Here is an 18,277-nt window from a genome sequence, read left to right as displayed (position 1 = left end):
TGAATTCCTCCCACACCCCATCTTGTGGCGAGCCCTGCTGTGATTCGTCCACACAGGTTACTTGGGAGAACAGTGGAAACGTAGTCCCCAGGCCGTCTATCCGAGCGGTCGCTTCTGTCCTTGTGGGTCCCTACGGGTGAAAAGGTATATGCATGCGTGATCAACCCCCCCAGTCCAGGGCTGCGACCATGGCTGACCCGCCGAACACCTTGCTCCATTGCCCTCCACCAGTCCCCCCACACCTTCATTACTTACTTCGTTTACTGCTTCCCAGCGCACGGGGAGAGGACGTGATTGAAAAGGTCACGACACACAGCGGGCGACTGTCCTCACTTTATTGGGTGCCCGTCGCTGAACTGAACTCTTGCCCTGCGAGAAATAGTAGAATATTAATTACCATGCAACGGTTACTGTATCCCCATGTGCATCCTAACACCTGCATTCTCACATAATTGGCCCTGACTAACATCTCTCTCCACACGTACTGTAAATGACATTTCAAGTAGCGGTCAAGGATTTAAACTCGCCCTACTTCAAAAGGGCGCTGTGAAGCCTGTGTCATGTACCCTACTTACAACCTTACGACAAGCGCCTGGTGGAGTTAAATTCTAATTAACATTGCGGAGTCACGCGTAAACACTCGTTGACGTGGAGTAACACCTAGCGAGTGGCAGCCAATGCACCATTGGCACTAAAGCCAGTCCCCCCATGACCCTAGTTCCCACCCAATAGCATGGCTATGGACAACGGCGAGGGAGCCCCGGTGCGCTTCCAAAATGGAGGACGGGAGCACACCCCGCCTCCAGGCGACAGGTAACGTCGCGGGACTCCCATGTGGGGGAGGGAGCACCGGCTCACTGCCTTGATGGAGGGCGGGAGCCCACCCCGCCTCCACCTGTCCGATACGTTGCGGGGCTCCCCTGTGGTGAGGGAGCCCCGGTACGCTGCTAAGCTGGAGGTCGGGTGCCCACCCCGCCTCCCTGCGCCATGTACATTGCGCACATATCGTTGCGGGACTACCATGCGAGGAGGGAGCCCTGGTGCACTTTTCCACAAATGGAGAACGGGAGCCCACCCCGCCTCCAGGCGACAGGCAACCTTGCGGGACTCCCCTGTGGGGGAGGGAGCCCCGGCTCACTACCTAGATGGAGGACGGGAACCCACCCCGCCTCCATGCGCCTGGTACGTTGCAGGGCTCCCCTGCGGAGAGGGAGCCCCGGTGCCCTTCTGAGCTGGAAGACGGGAGCCCACCCCGCCTCCACACGCCCGGTACGTTGCAGGGCTCCCATGTGGAGAGGGAGCCCCGATGCACTTCTGAGCTGGAGGACGGGAGCCCACCCCACCTCCACGAGCCCTGGACGTTGCGGGGCTCCTCTGCGCGAGTGAGCCCCGGTGCTGACGGGGACCCCGGCGCAGCCGTACCAATGAGGCCCGGGCGAGGGAAACCGCGGCACACCCTTCGATGGATGGAGCTAGGGCCGGCACGTTGCTAGGTCACCTGCGGGGTGAACCGCGGTGAGGGCGTAGGCCACGCGATGCATAGAAGCATGGCCCGGGCTTAACCCAGGGACGGGGCAGGGGGGGGAGAGAAGTGCGGCACTTACCAGGCTATAGAAGAACCCGGAACGAGGGACTCGACGACGACGACGGCAGGCAGCAGGACGACCAGAAAAGAGGCCGAACAGGAAGCGGCAGGGACCTAAGTACCCTGCCCGCCCCCAAGTGTACCCTCCCCTGGACGCACGTTACTTGTGCACCGCCCAGGGGAGCGGCTGGTGAGGCCGCCGCGAGCCTCCCCCTCCTAGGGGACAAGGGGGGTGGCTCCGACTAGTGGGCACTAGAGGGCTGCCCTGCTGATGTCCCCCTGTGGGAGCCGCTGGCAGCTGCAGTGTATCACTCCCCAGGCCAGGTGCATCCAGAGGAGATAAATAAAGCGGCGGAAGGTCCACTGTGCCCTTCGCCGACACAATAAGACAGTCGGGCAATCCCCCGGTGCGCCGCACAGGTGGGGGCTGGTTTTGGGCCCCTGGGGCCGATTTTGTTACAGGGCCTGCAAAATCGGCCCTGTAACAAAATCGGCTGAAAACCGGCCCCGGCAAAGAGCTCGGCGGCACCCCCAACACCGGGGGGAGGGGGGGCGGACGATCTCTTTGCCAGGGCCAGTTTTGGTTCCCAGTCCGGCCCTGAAGACAGTGTGCGTGTCACTTCATGTAGCGCAGCGCTGCAAAGTGCGAGACCTTACTCAAAGGACCAGCCACCACTTTACACTGGGGTCGGAGTCCTGAATCCTTCTAGGAGCTGTGGCATCCTCTTCAAAGCACAAATTTACTTCGAAACTCCCAAGTCCCTTGACCATGTCCTCTGCACTTCAATCTGTGGAGCAGTGCACGCAGGGCCGGACTGGGAACCACAACCGGCCCTGGCAAAGTGCTCGGCCGGCCCCCCTCCCCACTCGGGGGGTTGGAGGTGCCGCCGAGCTCTTTGCCGGGGCCGGTTTTCGGCCGATTTTGGTACAGGGCCGCAAAAACGGCCCTGTAACAAAACCGGCCCCCAGGGGCTCAAAACCGGCCCCCATCCGTGCGGCGCACCGGGGGATTGCCCGGTGCCCGCTATGGCCAGTCCGGCCCTAAGTGCACAGCTCACACTGTACGGTCGGATGTATGACGTTACAACGCATACTTTTACAACGCCTACCTTTACATCGCATTTTTTACAACGCATACCATTACAACGCATAATGCTTTTGGGCGCTGGGTAGTGAATAGTTTAATTTACTATTCCAACTCCAGTCCCCGTGGATAGTAGGGAAGGTGTTGGATAGTACATTAAACCTATTCCCTATCCTAGAGCGCCCCCAAGCGCTATGCGTTGTAATAGTTTGCGTTGTAAAAGTTGCGTCGTAATGGTAGTGCGTTGTAAAAGTTTCGTTGTAAAGGCTGTTCACCTGTACGGTCACCTTAGGGGTTATAACAGGAAGGGTCATACTCTTGCAATATCAACTTTAATGCTGACATTTAATGTTTTTTCTTCTTTTCTGACCCTTCTTGCAGGATGTGTTTCTGATCTGTTTCTCCCTGGTCAGCCCGGCCTCCTACGAAAATGTGCGCGCCAAGGTAAGCCATGGGTAAAGGCATTGGGACAGATTTTTCAATACATTCATGGTCTGGGGGTGGGTGTGCATATTTACATGGGTGAGCCAGGTGTGATCTAGCCCACATTAGAATACACTTTGTAGAAGTCCTTAGAATGTAAGTGCTTGAAGCTCTCACAGTAATTTTCATGATTAAAAGGAACATTTTGGAAGGATTTTTCTCCAAAGTGAACACTATTTACCACTTCCTTAATCTACATGATGTGACTTCTGGCCTCCTCATAGCTGTGTCTTGGCCTCACCACTGGAGTGTCTTAGTGCTCCAAGTTTACTTCCAAAATCTGAAGCTAGATTTTTCCAATGTCCTTCGCATAATGGCCGTGAATACAATGCTCCCTCGAGTCCACTGTCAGTTTGTATGAAACCAGCTGAAAAGTTCTCATGGCAGTAGAGGGTGAGGGATGTGAGGGGCGAGGAGGAAAGAAGGAGAGTGTTGCATGGGTGATAGGAAAGTGATAAGACTGAAAGTCCTGATTTCTTTCTTCAAACACTTTAAGGAGGGGGAATTCTCAGGTGGTGGAAACGTTACAGGGACATCTCAAGGTGGGGGGAGCTGGTGATTGTTTACCCCAGGGCCCTGCCAGGGGCACAACTTAGTCAGTGAGATTCGAGGGATGTGAATCTCAAATTTTCCAACTAAAACAGCAATGGGCCACAGGGAGAATGTGGAGGCAAATAAGCTTTAGAGTGGCTGTTCCCATGAGAAGCACTGTCAGTACTGATTTGCATTAAGACGGTCTTGGGGGCTGAATCAGAGTTTGGCAAACAGGTACTATGTTGCATAGGTGACTGAATACCCTGTCCACCAAACTCAAGGTCCACCCGCCCGATTGTGAGTCGGGAGGACAACAAGTTTTATGCCAATGGAATAAAATGTAATCTGTCAGTATAAAACTTTCTTCAAAGGCCCAAAAGAGTAAATGCCATGGAAAGTAAGCATCTGAACATCCGCCCTGTTTAGGGAAGGCGGTCAGATAGCTTGTTTTTCTTATTGTCCGTCACCAACAGGTATATCCTAACAGTAAGGGATAGTGGAAAAAAGAAAAATTACCTCCACACCATGGGAGAAAACTAGCACGGGGACTATTCGTTTTTTTATTTCTCAAAAATAAACTCCCGCCTTGGGAGTTTGTTTTTGAAAAATAAAAAAACTTAGGAAAAGTTTGGCAGCCTGCTCTCATGTTTGATGCAGCTGTCTATTAAACTATTCCTACTATTACAGGAACCGCCATGACAGCGGTTCCTGTCAAAGTACAGAGATCTCCTCTGGGCTGGTGGACATCTCTAAAACTGAAAGGCAGAGTAAAGGAGTAAAGTCCTCTACCAAAATGTCTGCCTTTACTCCGTCTGCTTAATCCTAAATCAGGCTCTCTGTCTATAGAGACACATTGGGCAAAAAACAATAGTTTGGATTGCTACCCTGAGGGATACCCAGTGGTTAGACTATTTATAAACATGTGTCCCATTATCTTTTGTGTGTTTGATTGCTATTCCATTGCTGTATTATGCCTGTACAGCTGAGCCGGACATAGCTTTCCAAGCCTAATACAGCCAATATCTGTGAATTCTAAAAGGGGTACTTCTATTGGCATTTGCGTGGCTTTGCAAATACCACAAAGGGCTTTGCATTTGGCTCCGTCAAAAAAGTGACGCAATCCTTATGCAAATTCTTTGTAAATCTGGGCCCATATACATTTAAGCTACAAAAAATGACCATGTAAAAACTTCATAATGATTTTTTTTTTAGAGTTTTATATAGCGCGAACTAGACCCGAGGATATCAGGTATCAGAGCCCCTTACATGAGCATTAGTTATGTTACAGATGGACACATTTATTTTTGTTAGGCACTGGGCGACTAAGGGCCAGATGTAGGTAGCCCAATACCGGTCGGTAACGGCCGAAATTACCGAATTTCGGCCGTTACCGACCGGTATTTAGGCTTTGAGATGTAGGGAGGCAGGTTTAAGAATTCGGTAATTTAAGGAATCGGTAAATTACTGAATTCTTAAAATACCAATTCGGCAAATTACCGAATCCTTAATGTAGGGAGCACTCAAGTGAGTGCATATTTCATTTAAGGATTCGTTATTTACCACCAACTATAAGTTGGTGGTAAATACCGAATACCTTTAACAAAGCAATTATTTGCTTTTTTTTTAATGCCATGTGGCAGACATACATGCCCTTAGGGCATGTATGTGTACCACCTGTGCACCCATGCACTATTCAGGGGTGCAACAGGGTGTCAATGTGACATCCTGCCACCCTTGAAAATGGTCCCGAATCGGTATTTACCGATTTGGTATTTACCGATTCGGTAATTCCCAATCATTCCTATGAGCCTGCAGACCCATAGGAATGAATGGAAATTACTGATTCGGTAAATACCGATTCGGTATTTACCGAATCGGTAATACCGAATATTACCGATTCGGTAAAATGTACCGAATTTTTATCTACAAAATTTACCAATTCTGAAATACCGAATCGGTAAAATTCGGTATTTTAGAATCGGTAAATGGGAATTACCTACATCTGGCCCATGGTGATTTTCACAGAATAACAGGATCTTGAGCGTCGTTGCCGAGACACAAACCCGTTTCCCCAGCTTCGAGGTTGACCGCTGTAGCCGTAAGGCTACATCCTCTTCCCTAGTTGAAAAACCAACATCGACATAGCAGATCTCACTCGGGCCCCAAGATTAAACTACCAAGCCAAGAATATATTTATTTGTGGCATGTTTCACCACAGCACCCCTAAAACACCCCCACGCTGACACTGATGAATGTGTTTGCATATTGGAAAATATGACTTATTCGTGATCAGACATTGAACGTCATTCGCAACGCAGCAGCGCCATATACTGGTAAGTTTCCAGGGCAGGGCCCACTAAAGTTTCTGACAGCTCTAGCAATTTATGCACTAGCTTGAGAACATATGCAGAGAAGGCCTGTTTGTGGATTTTGGGTAAAAGTTTTGGGTTGAAGCCTGAACATCATAGACACAAGAGTTACATGGTTGTTTCCTAATTGGGGTTCTGAGTATATGGGCTTGGCGTTCCAGATTGAGCGGCCATACTTTAAAACTACACACCAGGCTTTCACTGAAGAGAGCTGAATGAGGAGAACCAGTGCAGCAGCTTTAGAGTTTGTGTGATGTGGGTGGTTGGTGATCATGTGACACAGTCTTTAGGGGAAGCAGTGGGGAGCTCTGAAACAGACTGAGGGACTGGACAGTGCAGCAAGGTCAGGAGGAGGGGTCATTTGGTTGCTGCCCCTCCCCCGCACAAGGGCACAGGGATAAAGCCACAAAAGGAGGGAGACTAGTTCAGCTTCCGGGAGACCTGCTGAGAGCTGCAGAACCACGTCCAAACAGAGCTCCATCTGCACTTAAGCAAGTGCCCCGAAACTGGGGAAGCAATCATCATCCTGAAGTAGGGGCCAAGAAGAGAGGTGAAGGAATGGGCAGCTCGCCTCCATTTTATTTGTTTGAATATGTTTATTGCTTTTTTCTTTTATGGTTACAGTTCCAAAAAAGAACACAGTTTACAATAATGATGTCAGCTAAAAATTGCGCGTTAATACCTTACAATAGCATGATGATGAATTACATTGTTAGCAATATTTAATGTAAACTGAAAAAAATAATTTGCCAGTCCGAATACCCGTACTATTAATGGAAGACAAGTCTGACAGGAAATGTATATGTGAATCATAAGAAGTGGTACTGCAACCGGCTGCTTCTTACATCAAATGAGCATTTACTGTTTGCAACAAGGAATAATACATAATGACAGAAATAAACAGTTGAAGGTCTCAAACAAACAACAATGAGAACGCTTGTGGAGAAATACCCTTAGTAGTAACTGTCATGTCAGCCCTAGCTCCACCGTCAGCGAACCCCACCCCGTCTAGTTGCTAAATGAATTAGTCATGTCTGTCCCGTGTCCCCAGGTATCTCATCAGTGGGGCCATTTTTGGGCAAGGGGCGCTCGTCGTCCAGGTCTAGCACGCACATCTACCCTTCATTTTGAGGATGTAAAGCTCCCTTTCTTTCAGTGGGATGACTGCAAGCCTATCACAAACCCTAGCACCCTTTTGCTTCCACTCCCCCAGAGGGATCCAGTGCTCCCTCACAACCCCTCTAACCTCTGTCCTTGTCGGTGATTTCTGGTGCTGCCCTACTCTTCCATTCTCTTCTCCCAATTTTGTTGTTATATTCCCAACATCCTTTATCACTCCCAGTGGTTCTCCATATCCTTTACATGCCTCACTTTCTCCATCTCCCAGTTGCTGCTGGGTCTTCTTGTACCATCTCTCTAGCTCCACGTCCTAATGCTTCCTTGAGCTCCTCACAAGTTCTCTCTTTTATTCCCCTTCCCAGTGGTACATAGAGGTTCGCCATCATTGCCCCAGCACCCCTGTAATCTTGGTGGGCACCAAACTGGACTTGCGTGATGATAAGGATACCATTGACCGGCTGAAGGAGAAGAAGCTGTCCCCTATCACCTATCCACAGGGTCTGGCACTGGCCAAAGATATAGGTGAGTGGTATGTAGGCTCTGTGTGACACAGACACGCCATAGAAAACCCAATGTACTCACATTTCTATGTATGTATGCAATATTTTTACAACATGAACCTAGCCAAAAGACAGCAGTGTTCTGTGCAAGGTTAAAGGCAGGGATGGCACCTCCATTAGGGCAGAGGAGCGTTGCCCCACTGCTTTACTACCATTTTATGTTTCTGTTTCTTGCACTGCGAGAAAGCAGAAGGGTTGGTTGGGGGTGGGCAGGTCTGCTCTATGGCAGGGGAGGAATGGCTTGCCCACTGCTGAGGGCGCTGACTGTTTGCACGGTCATCTAGGACCGACCAAATCAATCATGCACACTCTGCCTTTTCTCCATGTAGGCTGCATGCAGCCTATATGGACTGCCGGGACCCGGCAGGCCAGCGAACAGGTAAGTTATTTTAATTTATTAATCCCCCCTTCCCGCACGAACCTCCCGCGCAATACCCCATGGCCCCCCACCCATGATTAATGCCAGCCGCGACTGGTTAAAGGCAAAGGGCCAGTCAACAGGCGATAGGAAGAATAGCTGGTTTGTGGACTGCTGCTGCATCATCATGATATAGTGTTGTGTAACTAGGTAAGCCCAACTCTTTCCTAAACTGAAGCATGTTTGGGACAGTCCTGATACAGGGTTTTTGGGATACAGATATATTGTTACAGATCCCAGCTGAATAGGTGGAGAAAGCATGTGGCCTCTTTTGTACTTTGTTTCACTTCTTTGTCTCCATAGGCTCCTGGCTGCAGGTTTACAGAAAGCCACTGCACTTGAGAGGCATGTATCTTGGTCTTTGTTGGAAATTGGCCCTCTCTGAAGGGTCACCCCAAACTTTTTGCCTTCCTCCTTCTCTTTTCCTGACCTTAGTTTAGTTGGCTTTAAGACTCTGAGAATTGTGCTTCCTCCTCTAAGCATGGTAACATTGGCTCATACCCAATAGGCATATTTAATTTACTTATAAGTCCCTAGTAAAATGCACCACATGTGCCCAGAGCCTGCAGTACTGACTGTGCCACCCACTTAAGTAGCCCCTTAACCATAGCTCATGCCTGCCACTGCAGAGTCTGTGTGTGCAGTTTTAAAATGCCATGCCGACCTGGCAAGTTAAACCTCTTGCCAGACCCAAAGCTTTCTTTTTAATAAATGTTGGTTACCCCTAAAGTAGGTCCTGGAGAGCGCAAAGGCAGGACACAGTGTATTTAAAAAGTAGGACATGTACTTTTAAGTTTTACTTGTCCTGGTATTGAAAAACTCTTACATTTGTTTTTCACTGCTGCAAGGCCTATCTCTCCCCTAGGACAACACGGGATTATCTTATTATACAATATAAGCGTAATTCCTAATTGGGAAGACATAAGTCCTCCAAATCTTTTCTCTCTGGAATCCCAATTTAAAATCACAACTTATGGTAAAGTCGCATTTTAAATTGCAATTCTGAAAATGCCACTTTTGGACAGTTAACATTTGATTACTCTATGCACACAAGTTAAGGCACTCGAGAATTGTATTCAGTTACGGTATAGTATCCCTCTCAGCACTCCTTGATAGGAGTGCTGGACTCACACAAAAAATGTAAAGGGTTGTCCTCACACACCACCAGGTGTCATGCTTCATCAAAGGACAACCCTCGCTCTCCAAAAATAAGGTTTGATGGAGAGCGGGCCTAAACCTGTAGACAGGGAGGCACTTCTAAATTAGAATGGGTCAGTATAAACAGTGAATTAAAAAACAATGTGGCATCCTAAATCTTATTTATTCTTTGGACAAACCACTTGGCATTAAAAGATGAAAATGTGGGGATAAGGGGAACTATTACCCCATCACCATTATTACCATCGCCAACATGTTTCTGCCTTGTGGCTCTACTGAGTCGGCAGCATTCTTCAAGACGAACAAACGGGCTCCTGATGACTGAATGTTGTAGTATGAATTACCTCATTAGTAGGGTGAACTGTGTCTACCTCTAATCTAAAATGGTTCATAGATACCTCTAAATACATAAATGATTTATTTAGGTGCCATTATTGAGAAAAGGGAGACTTAAGTAACGCCTATATGATATGTAAGCATGCACATTGCATGCTAGTGTGATATTGTGACACTTCACAAGTGAGGAGATCATAAAAAGCTTTTCTCTACTAAATTGTGAGACCATATTTCAACCTTACCCCAACGAAGGGACTTCAATGCCCCATGGAAGAAGTGCTCAGGGACCCCTCTAGTTACATGCAAGGGATAGTAAGTTTTAAATGTAAAGGAAGTTCAAGTTAGACTATCGCACCCTTACTTGCATTCAGATATATCCAGGGAGAGGCTCCCTGCACTCATTCATTCTCTTACTGCCTCAAGGTATGTTCCTCGCTGTACACCTACACGCATCTGCTCCTTCCTCCCAACGATGAAAGAATGGAAAGGAGGACGCGTTTTTAAACACATCTCATTTTGTGGGAAATGTACTGCATCTGTAGCTAATTGTTCGTGCCAGTGCATTCACATTGGATGCACACGCGTGTTTTCTGGTGTCTACAGTGATGCCGGACTGGGGTGTGCATGATGACGTGTCGGCCCCAGCCGCCGCTTTTATCCCATTGCTTCATCAGAGTTGTGGTCTCTAGATGCTGAACGGCACTGTCAGATTATATTTAACTTCTTTCAGGCTGTATAAAGAAATGCAAAGAAGTACTTGATGTTAATACCGCTTCATACATGTTGGATGCACCTGTGCATTTTATTATTATTATTATTATTATTTATTTTTATAAAGCGCGATAGTCACCCGGAGGTATCCCAGCGCTAAAGAACCATGAATTCACCAGGTCGAAGGGGGAGAACTAAGCAGAGAAAAAAAGGGAGGGGGAGTACAGATTTAGGGAAAAAGATGGGTTTTTAACAGTTTCCTGAAGCGCAGGTATTGAGGTTCAAGACGTAAATTACGGGGAAGTGAGTTCCAAAGGCGGGAGGCTTGTACTGAGAAACGTCTACCTCCTGCTCGGGTTTTCCTGAATCTAGGGATGTTGGAAAAATTTTCTGCATTGGAGCGGAGGGACCTAGAGTTCCTATAGGGAGTGATGATGTTACTGAGAACAGGAGGGCCTTGATTCTGCAGCGTTTTATGAACAAGACATAGGGCTTTGAATTTGACTCTCTCCCTTATGGGGAGCCAATGGAGGAGTTTAAGAGCGGGCTTGGCAGATGATCTAGCCGGGGTGTTAGTGATGATCCGGGCAGCCGTGTTCTGAATTATCTGCAGTCTGGTGAGGGTCGCTTCGGGGGCACCCATGTAAATCACATTGCTATAGTCCAATCTCGATATGATGAGACCTTGGACTAAAAGTTTTTGGGATTTAGGGGGAAGAAGGGGCAGAACTTTCCTCAGAGATTTTAAGAGGCCGAAGCAGGTCCCTGCCACCTTCTTTGATTGTGAGGTAAAGGAGAGAGCGGAATCGATCCACACACCCAAACTTTTCACCTCTTTTTTTGGATCAGGGGGTGGACCCAAACAGGCTGGCCAGCTGTCCAGGGGAAGTGAGGCTCCTTCCGGGCCTAGTATAAGGACCTCGGTTTTTGTCCCGTTGAGTTTTAAGGCTGATCTGTTCATCCAATGATGGACCTGCATAAGGCAGTTGAACAGATCAGCTTTCTGTTGCTTGGGATGGGATAGAGACACCACAAGTTGAGTGTCGTCGGCGTAGCTGACGACGCTCACTCCGAAAGGGATGATAACCTCCTCCAATGTGGACATATAGATATTAAATAAAGTGGGACTCAGGGAGGAGCCCTGAGGCACACCACATTGGAGGGGCATTTCGGAGGAGCGGGCGTTCTTTTCCCAGATCTGGTAGGACCGTTGGGCCAGGAAGGATGAAAGCCAGGATAGGGCTGTACCTTTCACTCCCACCCCAGCCAATCTTTTGATAAGAAGTTGGTGGTCAACTGTATCGAACGCTGCACTAAGGTCGAGGAGGATCACTGCCACTGATCCTCCCCCATCCAATAGTGCTCTTGCCTCCTCTACAGCAGCCAAAAGGGCGATATCCGTGCCCTGTCCAGGTCGGAAACCTGTCTGGGAGCTTTTTAATTTATTATTGGCCTCTAGGAACTGAGAAAGTCTCCTATTGACCAATTTTTCTGCGACCTTGCTCACCCCCGGCAGTAGGGAGATAGGTCGGTAATTAGTTAGGTTCTCGGGGTCCAGTGTAGGTTTCTTCAGCAGGGCTTTCACCACCGCCTTCTTCCAACTTAAGGGGACGGTTCCTTGTTGGAGTGAGGTGTTAATCAGGTGGGTAAGGGAGGGGATGATGGTGGGGGCTACCTCTTTAAGGATACGGAGGGGAGCAGGGTCGCTAGGGGAGCCGCTCTTCATAGAGTTGAACACATTACTCACCTCGTCTACCGTGACCTGGCCCCACGTGGACAGGCAGGTGGTGGTGTGTGGACAAGTGATATTTTCCTCAGGGCTGGAGGGGGGAATAGATTCCAGAATTAGTCTAATTTTGTCGTGGAAGAAATTGGCTAGTTTCTGGCATTTCTCCAGATCGGCTTTAGGATCGGCCGTGGGTCCCGTTCCTTGTCCTTGGGGTTTAGACAGCTCTTTAAGGATTGCGTATGCTTCCTTACTGGAGCAGCCTGCTTTCTCTATTCTCTCCTGAAAAAACATGCTTTTGGTTTTATGAATGGCAGTTTTATAGTTCAGGAGAGAAATAGAGTAGAGGTTCTTGTTGGTCGATGTTTTGTCGCGCCTCCAGGAGCGTTCGGTTTTTTTACACTCTTGACGTAGAGTTTTAAGCTCAGTAGTGTACCATAGAGCTGGTGATATTCTTTTAGGTTGTTTCCGAGTGGTAGTTATCGGGAGCAATGTATCCAGAGAAGAAGTGATCCAGTTGCTGAATTGACTGTCAGCTATATTGGGATCAGATGAGAGCGCAGGGGTGGACTCTGCAAGAGAGGTGGCCCAAGTCTCCGGGGATAGTTTGCGCCATTGTCGGTCGGTGACTTGGATTTTAGGGATCGAGTCAGTGGAAGTGGGGATTTCCCAAGAAAAGGGTACCAAAAAGTGGTCAGTCCAGGGTAAGGTCACCGGTGGGTTAGTAGTCATAGTTGCTATGTTGGTGAGGATCGGGTCCAATAGATGGCCTTTCTCATGGGTGGGCTCTTTATTCACTAGACGGATGTCTAGAGATGTTAAGTCGCTCCTAATGTCCGATGCTGCTCGATCCGTGGGGTCCAAGAAATGAAAATTCAGGTCACCTAATATAAGGAAATTGGGGGCAGAGGAAGCTAGTTGTGAGCCGGATTCAACAACAGCATTGATGAAATTACCCGGGGCCCCTGGCGGGCGGTAAATAAGAAGCCCTGCCAGGGTAAGGGCTGGGGCGACTTGGATGGAAAATTGGCCGCTCTCACAGTCCTCAATACCAGCATTGGTCATACGGCAGGTAAATTGTTCCCTGTGGATTATGGCTATCCCGCCTCCTCTCCCTCTGGGTCTATTAAGTGTTTGACAGATATACCCGGTGGGAAGGGCCGTGACAACATCCGAATCGGTATTGTCAGAAAGCCATGTTTCTGTTATGAACAAAAGGTCAAGCTCCTGGTTCTGAATTAGGAGGTTCATTTCGGTGGCATGTTTGGGGAGGGAACGGCAATTAAGAAGTCCTAGTCTCAGGACGATGGTGGGTGGTTTCAGGATAGAAGTCAGATTGCATTGTGAACAGGTCAAGAATGTCTTACCTGCAGTAAGGTGTCTAGAACGATGCCTGCCTTGGATGCCTGTGATGACGTAGCGGCCCTGGCTGTCGCATTTATCCCATAGGTTCATGGGATTTGTGGTTTTTAGATGCCGAATGGCATTGTTAAATCATATCTAACTTATCTCAGACTGTATGAAGAAATGCCACAGTGTACTAGATTACCGATGTTTGGATATTGTGTTTTGGTCTATATACACTTAATCAGTGTACGTGGCCCATACGTCATGGGGTAACATGACAATGTCCAGTCACATTTTTCTCTTCGTGGCCAATATAAAAAGCTTTTATATATAGTAGGTTGGAGGTCAGCTCACCTTTGAGACCCCATGGCGTCTAGTTCCCTCCCATGGATATCCCAGGGAGTGTGTGTTGACATTTTCTTACTTTAGCCGCCTACTGTATGTCTCTGTTCAGTCTCAGGTAGGTGACGCCTGGGCTTTGTGTTTTCCCCCTAGACAGCCACACACAGAAGGCCCTTAGGTGTGACTCGATGGGCCATCCTGGAAGATAGGAGGGAAGAGCTCGACACAGCCTGACATAACATCTGAACAGACCGTGTCCCATCCACACACAAAGAGCTGCATACCCCCAAGTAGTGAGTCTGGAACCAGGGCAGGAAGGGAGGACCATTGTGCACTTCAAAGACTCTTCTTTGAAGTCTCCCCCCTTCAAAGGCACACTGGGTAAGTATTGGATCTACGACGCTGCCACTTCAGTACACTTCTGGACCTGAAATAACTTGCCAGGAAGAAGAACTGCTGTGCTAAAGGACTGCCACTCTGCTGGACTACTGCTCTGGAAGATTGCTGCCTTGCTGTATTGCCCTGCTGCTGTCTCTGACTGGGTAATGACGGAACCTCCATTCCTTGAATCCTTGGTGACTACAAGGGCTAGCTTACTAGCCTCCTGATCTGAAGTCCCTGCTCCTGGACCAATGGAAGTGGGCCAAATGTGCTTGCTCCAGTAGAACTGACGCATCCTATGCTGCAACACCAGAATCAATGCATTGCCGCTGCTGGGGGAATAGGATAAGTGCATTGCACTTGAAACCAGTGAACTGTCAATAGAACCATTGCATCAGAACAACTGCATTGTCGCCACTGCAGAGACACGATCGAGGCATCCTCTCGACTGCGTGGAGAAACCCGGCACATTGGCTTCGAAACCATCACATCTCAGAACCAGTGCATTGTCTTTTGAACCAGCGCATAGTCATCGTTGAAGGAAAAACACATCATATCGTCTGCGGGTTTGAAACAGACACATCGCTCGGCTGCACCCCGCATCTTGGCTGCTGCGGCCAGGATCAAGGAACTTTTTTTCAGTGGGCCTTGCGGTGTCCCTGTATCCGGCCCGTACTTCATCACGGTCGACCTGAACTTTTGACTTTGTCCCTGTCTGGCGCAACCAGATCCCCTAAATAGGCGCTTATTGTTTCTAAGTGCTATTTTCACATTTAATCTTTAGAAATTCAGATCGCGACTTCTACTTATTGGATTTTTGTTGTTTTGGTCTTCTGTTATTTATAAAATTAGGAGCTATTTTTCTACCCTGGTGTGGAGTCTTTTTGTGGTGTTTTCACTGTGTTACTGTTTGAAGTGTTGCACAAATACTTCACACATTGCCTCTTAAATCTGACTGCTCTGTGCCAAGCTATGAGAGGTGATCACAGGTTAATGTAGGGTGTGTTGCTGACTTACTCTGACTAGAATTGTGGTTCCTGTTTGGTAAGGGTGCATACCTGTCAACCAGAAACCCAATTTCTGACACTCTTAAAGAAGGGCAGTGTGAATTCTGGGAAGCCAAGGAGTAGGGCATTGCCACTACCAAATGCAAGAATATGGGGGGCTTGAACAGCTCTTCTGAATTTGCTTTCTGGGAGAATGTTACATTTTGTTCAGGAGAAAGAGTTGGTACCAGGCCATCGTGGTTTTGTTGGTGAAGTGCTCCGTAAGGGTTAGATCGGTGTCCAGAGGAGAAACATCCTTTACAAAGAAGGCAGAACCATGACCTGCCTTTACAACGCAGTCACTACCCTGACTGTGATATTACCTCTCATTCCTCATACCCCGCAAGTTGTTACAATGACTTGCTTCAGGGAACGCGATGTTAGACTGGTGTTGGATTTTAGGTCCAACACCTTCCCTACTGATACACCCACTGGATTTGTAATAGTAATTTATACTTTTCCAAAGTCCGGCACCCCCTAAACCAAGTTGTTGTAACGACTTTCGTGGTAAAGGAACATGTGGTAATGTCGCAGTCGGGGTACTGACTGCAGTGTAAAGTAATGCGTGGTAAATTAATGTGGGATTCCGTCATACAACAAGCCAGAGTGAATCCTAATTACTTCTCATTGAGTGAAAGTTTGTGTTTGAATCAATCAAAGTTGATGTCATTGAGCCTGGTTTGGACTAGTTCTCGTATCCCTGGACTTCATGCTCTTTTCCCACTGCTTTCCCCTTGTTAATGGGTCTAAGTCAGTGAGACTTCTATGATCAGTGGTACCTAGAAGTAAACATTAGGCTAGTTGGGTTATCTCAAGCTCTGGAGTTCATGAACTGCCACTCCAATTCTGAATGAGCAAAGCAATGGACAAAGAACTAAAGGACAGAGAACTAATCTACAGCAAGCTTGGTATCATTCTCTGAAAGACCTCAATTATGAGCAGCTGCTAAATTCATATATGTGCCAGAACTGCTGTTACTGCATATGTACATATTCAGCAGGGGTTGATTTGGAATCCATCAGTGAGCAGAATCCCTAAGTGTTTTGCTGTACCTGTGCATAATAACAGGATCGTATGGCTTGAAGTCTCGAATAAAGGGGTGAGTGTTCATCCCACAACACTGTGACTCACGCAAGACCATAAAGGTTGCACTTTTTGTTCTCACCAGAGACAGCATATGCACCGTCGTTTGCGAGTCATTTTGTTGGCTTAAAAGGGGCTTAGAGCGTGCCCTTACCATTGGTAACTTCATTGTCACTCATTTGCTGGCTACTGTTGCGTGTCGGCTTCACTTCCGCCTCTTGTATTTCTCTCTTACCCCTAGAGGATGTCCCAAGTACTTCTTCCTTCCTTTGTGAGTGTTCTTCAGCTGCTCACCCTTTCTGGCACAGGCTTTTTTCTTGCACTAAGAATGCATGCGTCTGCAGGCAGTCTCCCCTCCTCCCCATCTTGCGTGGCGCAAGTTGTCGCTTGATTTGTCCCCCTCCTGCTTTGTTGCCTCATTGTCGTTGCTTCCCCATCCCCTCCCCCCTCACCATTGTTGCTTTGCTCCATACCCTCGTTCCACTCTTCCCTCACCATGTTATTGCTAGCCCCATCCCCCAACCCATCTCCCCGTTGTTGCCTGAGCCTTTTAACTCCTGCCCCCTCTCACCAGAAAGAAACAAGCTATGATACACCAGTGCTGGCTCTGCCACAGTCCTTGTTATCCTAACTTTTAGCCATGCTGCACAGCACCTGCACTGCAGTACGACATGGCTAAAACACACTGGCATAGCCAATAGCTCTCGCATATGCAGGGCCCCTGGAATTGTCCGGCAGGAGATGACCAAATTACGCAGCAGGGTTGGGTGTATTTTGAGGCAAGGAAAGGCAAATTATGGAGCACATTTTAGGATAGTATTAATTCATTTTTTAAGTTGCTTTACTTTTGTGGAAGTGATCCTAGCCCATGAAATGCAAAACTTTACGTTGCCACCTTTCTTCTTCATTAGTCATAGGGAACCCTCTAGCTGTTGGGCGAAAAGGAAGAAAGCTTTTGAAACTTCGAGCACAACTATGTGGTCCTAACATGGGTGCTAACGCGGGATTTCTGGTTACTAATTATCTTACCAAATCCCATTTCCTGTCGACTGAATCGTTGGTACCTGTCTTGAGTAAAAGGTAATCTCGCAATAAAGCAATCAATTTAAGAACTTACACCACTCTAAATGACCACTGACCAAAATTAAGTTTTAAAGATTTAATATAAAGTCAAAGATAACTGAAGATACAAACTTCTCAAAATGAGATTAAGAAGATAAATCGGTATCACTATGAACATGAACTTTTTGAATAGTCTGAGTCTGAAGAACAAAATAATGAGTACAACTTCTAATAACATGAGCGTTGCCAAAATGAATACAAGTTGCAACTTCAAAGTCATTACAGAAAAGAAAATTAAGGTTAGTCTGTCCCTACACTATACTAAATGACATCCCTACTTAGCAAGATCTTAACCCTCTAGGTGTCAGCCGTGGTGACTTCCTAAGAAGATCACGCACTTCTCTTTGTCTCTTCTCTGATAATGGGTCTCTCCTGATCAGCCTATCTGCCTACCCATCCGCTTCCTTAGGCTCCCAAAATCATCTGCTCTGCTCTCCTCCCGGGTCACTTTCCCTAATACCAAATCACATTTCCAATAGAAACGCCCCTTGGGACGCCCCTCACGTGGTACATCTTTGCGCGGTAAACTCCATGATGGTACTCTTGAAGACCCTCGTTATAGTTGACCTTGGTTCCCAGGCTCCTTCTTCCGTGCGCTGATACCCCCTGAAATTCCTGGAAACTCCTACAGGCCTGCGCAAGGCGCCACTGAACAAAGTCCCTTTCATTCGAGCTGATTAGGACCCTCGCACCTGCATACAGCTCGTCCTGCAGTGGGCCTCAAATTCCAGCCTTCACCATATCTTAGGCCATAAAACACTCTCAGAGCTCCATACTGGACACCTCACGACCTCTCCTCTAACGAGCACATGGCAATTTAAACTACATGACATTATCTGCTCTGGCCTACTTGATTTACATGCAGCAGGTTCC

At 47.8% G+C, this 18,277-nt stretch overlaps 1 protein-coding gene across 2 annotated transcripts in view; it reads left to right on the top strand.

The window, feature by feature from the left end:
• The window catches only part of LOC144825003 (ras-related C3 botulinum toxin substrate 2-like), a 186,537-nt gene that overhangs the window by 66,163 nt on the left and 102,097 nt on the right, over nt 1–18,277 (top strand). For both annotated transcript variants that reach the window (XM_078683917.1, XM_078683926.1), the window contains exons 4-5: nt 3,051–3,113; nt 7,537–7,696. In XM_078683917.1, coding sequence (XP_078540043.1) covers nt 3,051–3,113; nt 7,537–7,696 — 223 coding nt within the window. The remainder of the gene's footprint in view (nt 1–3,050; nt 3,114–7,536; nt 7,697–18,277) is intronic.

This window comes from Lissotriton helveticus, chromosome 1_1 (genome assembly GCF_964261635.1).
Source record: "Lissotriton helveticus chromosome 1_1, aLisHel1.1, whole genome shotgun sequence".
Classification (NCBI taxonomy): Eukaryota; Metazoa; Chordata; class Amphibia; order Caudata; family Salamandridae; genus Lissotriton; species Lissotriton helveticus.
The sequence above is the reverse complement of the archived record's forward strand: the minus strand, read 5'-3'. Positions and strand labels throughout refer to the sequence as shown.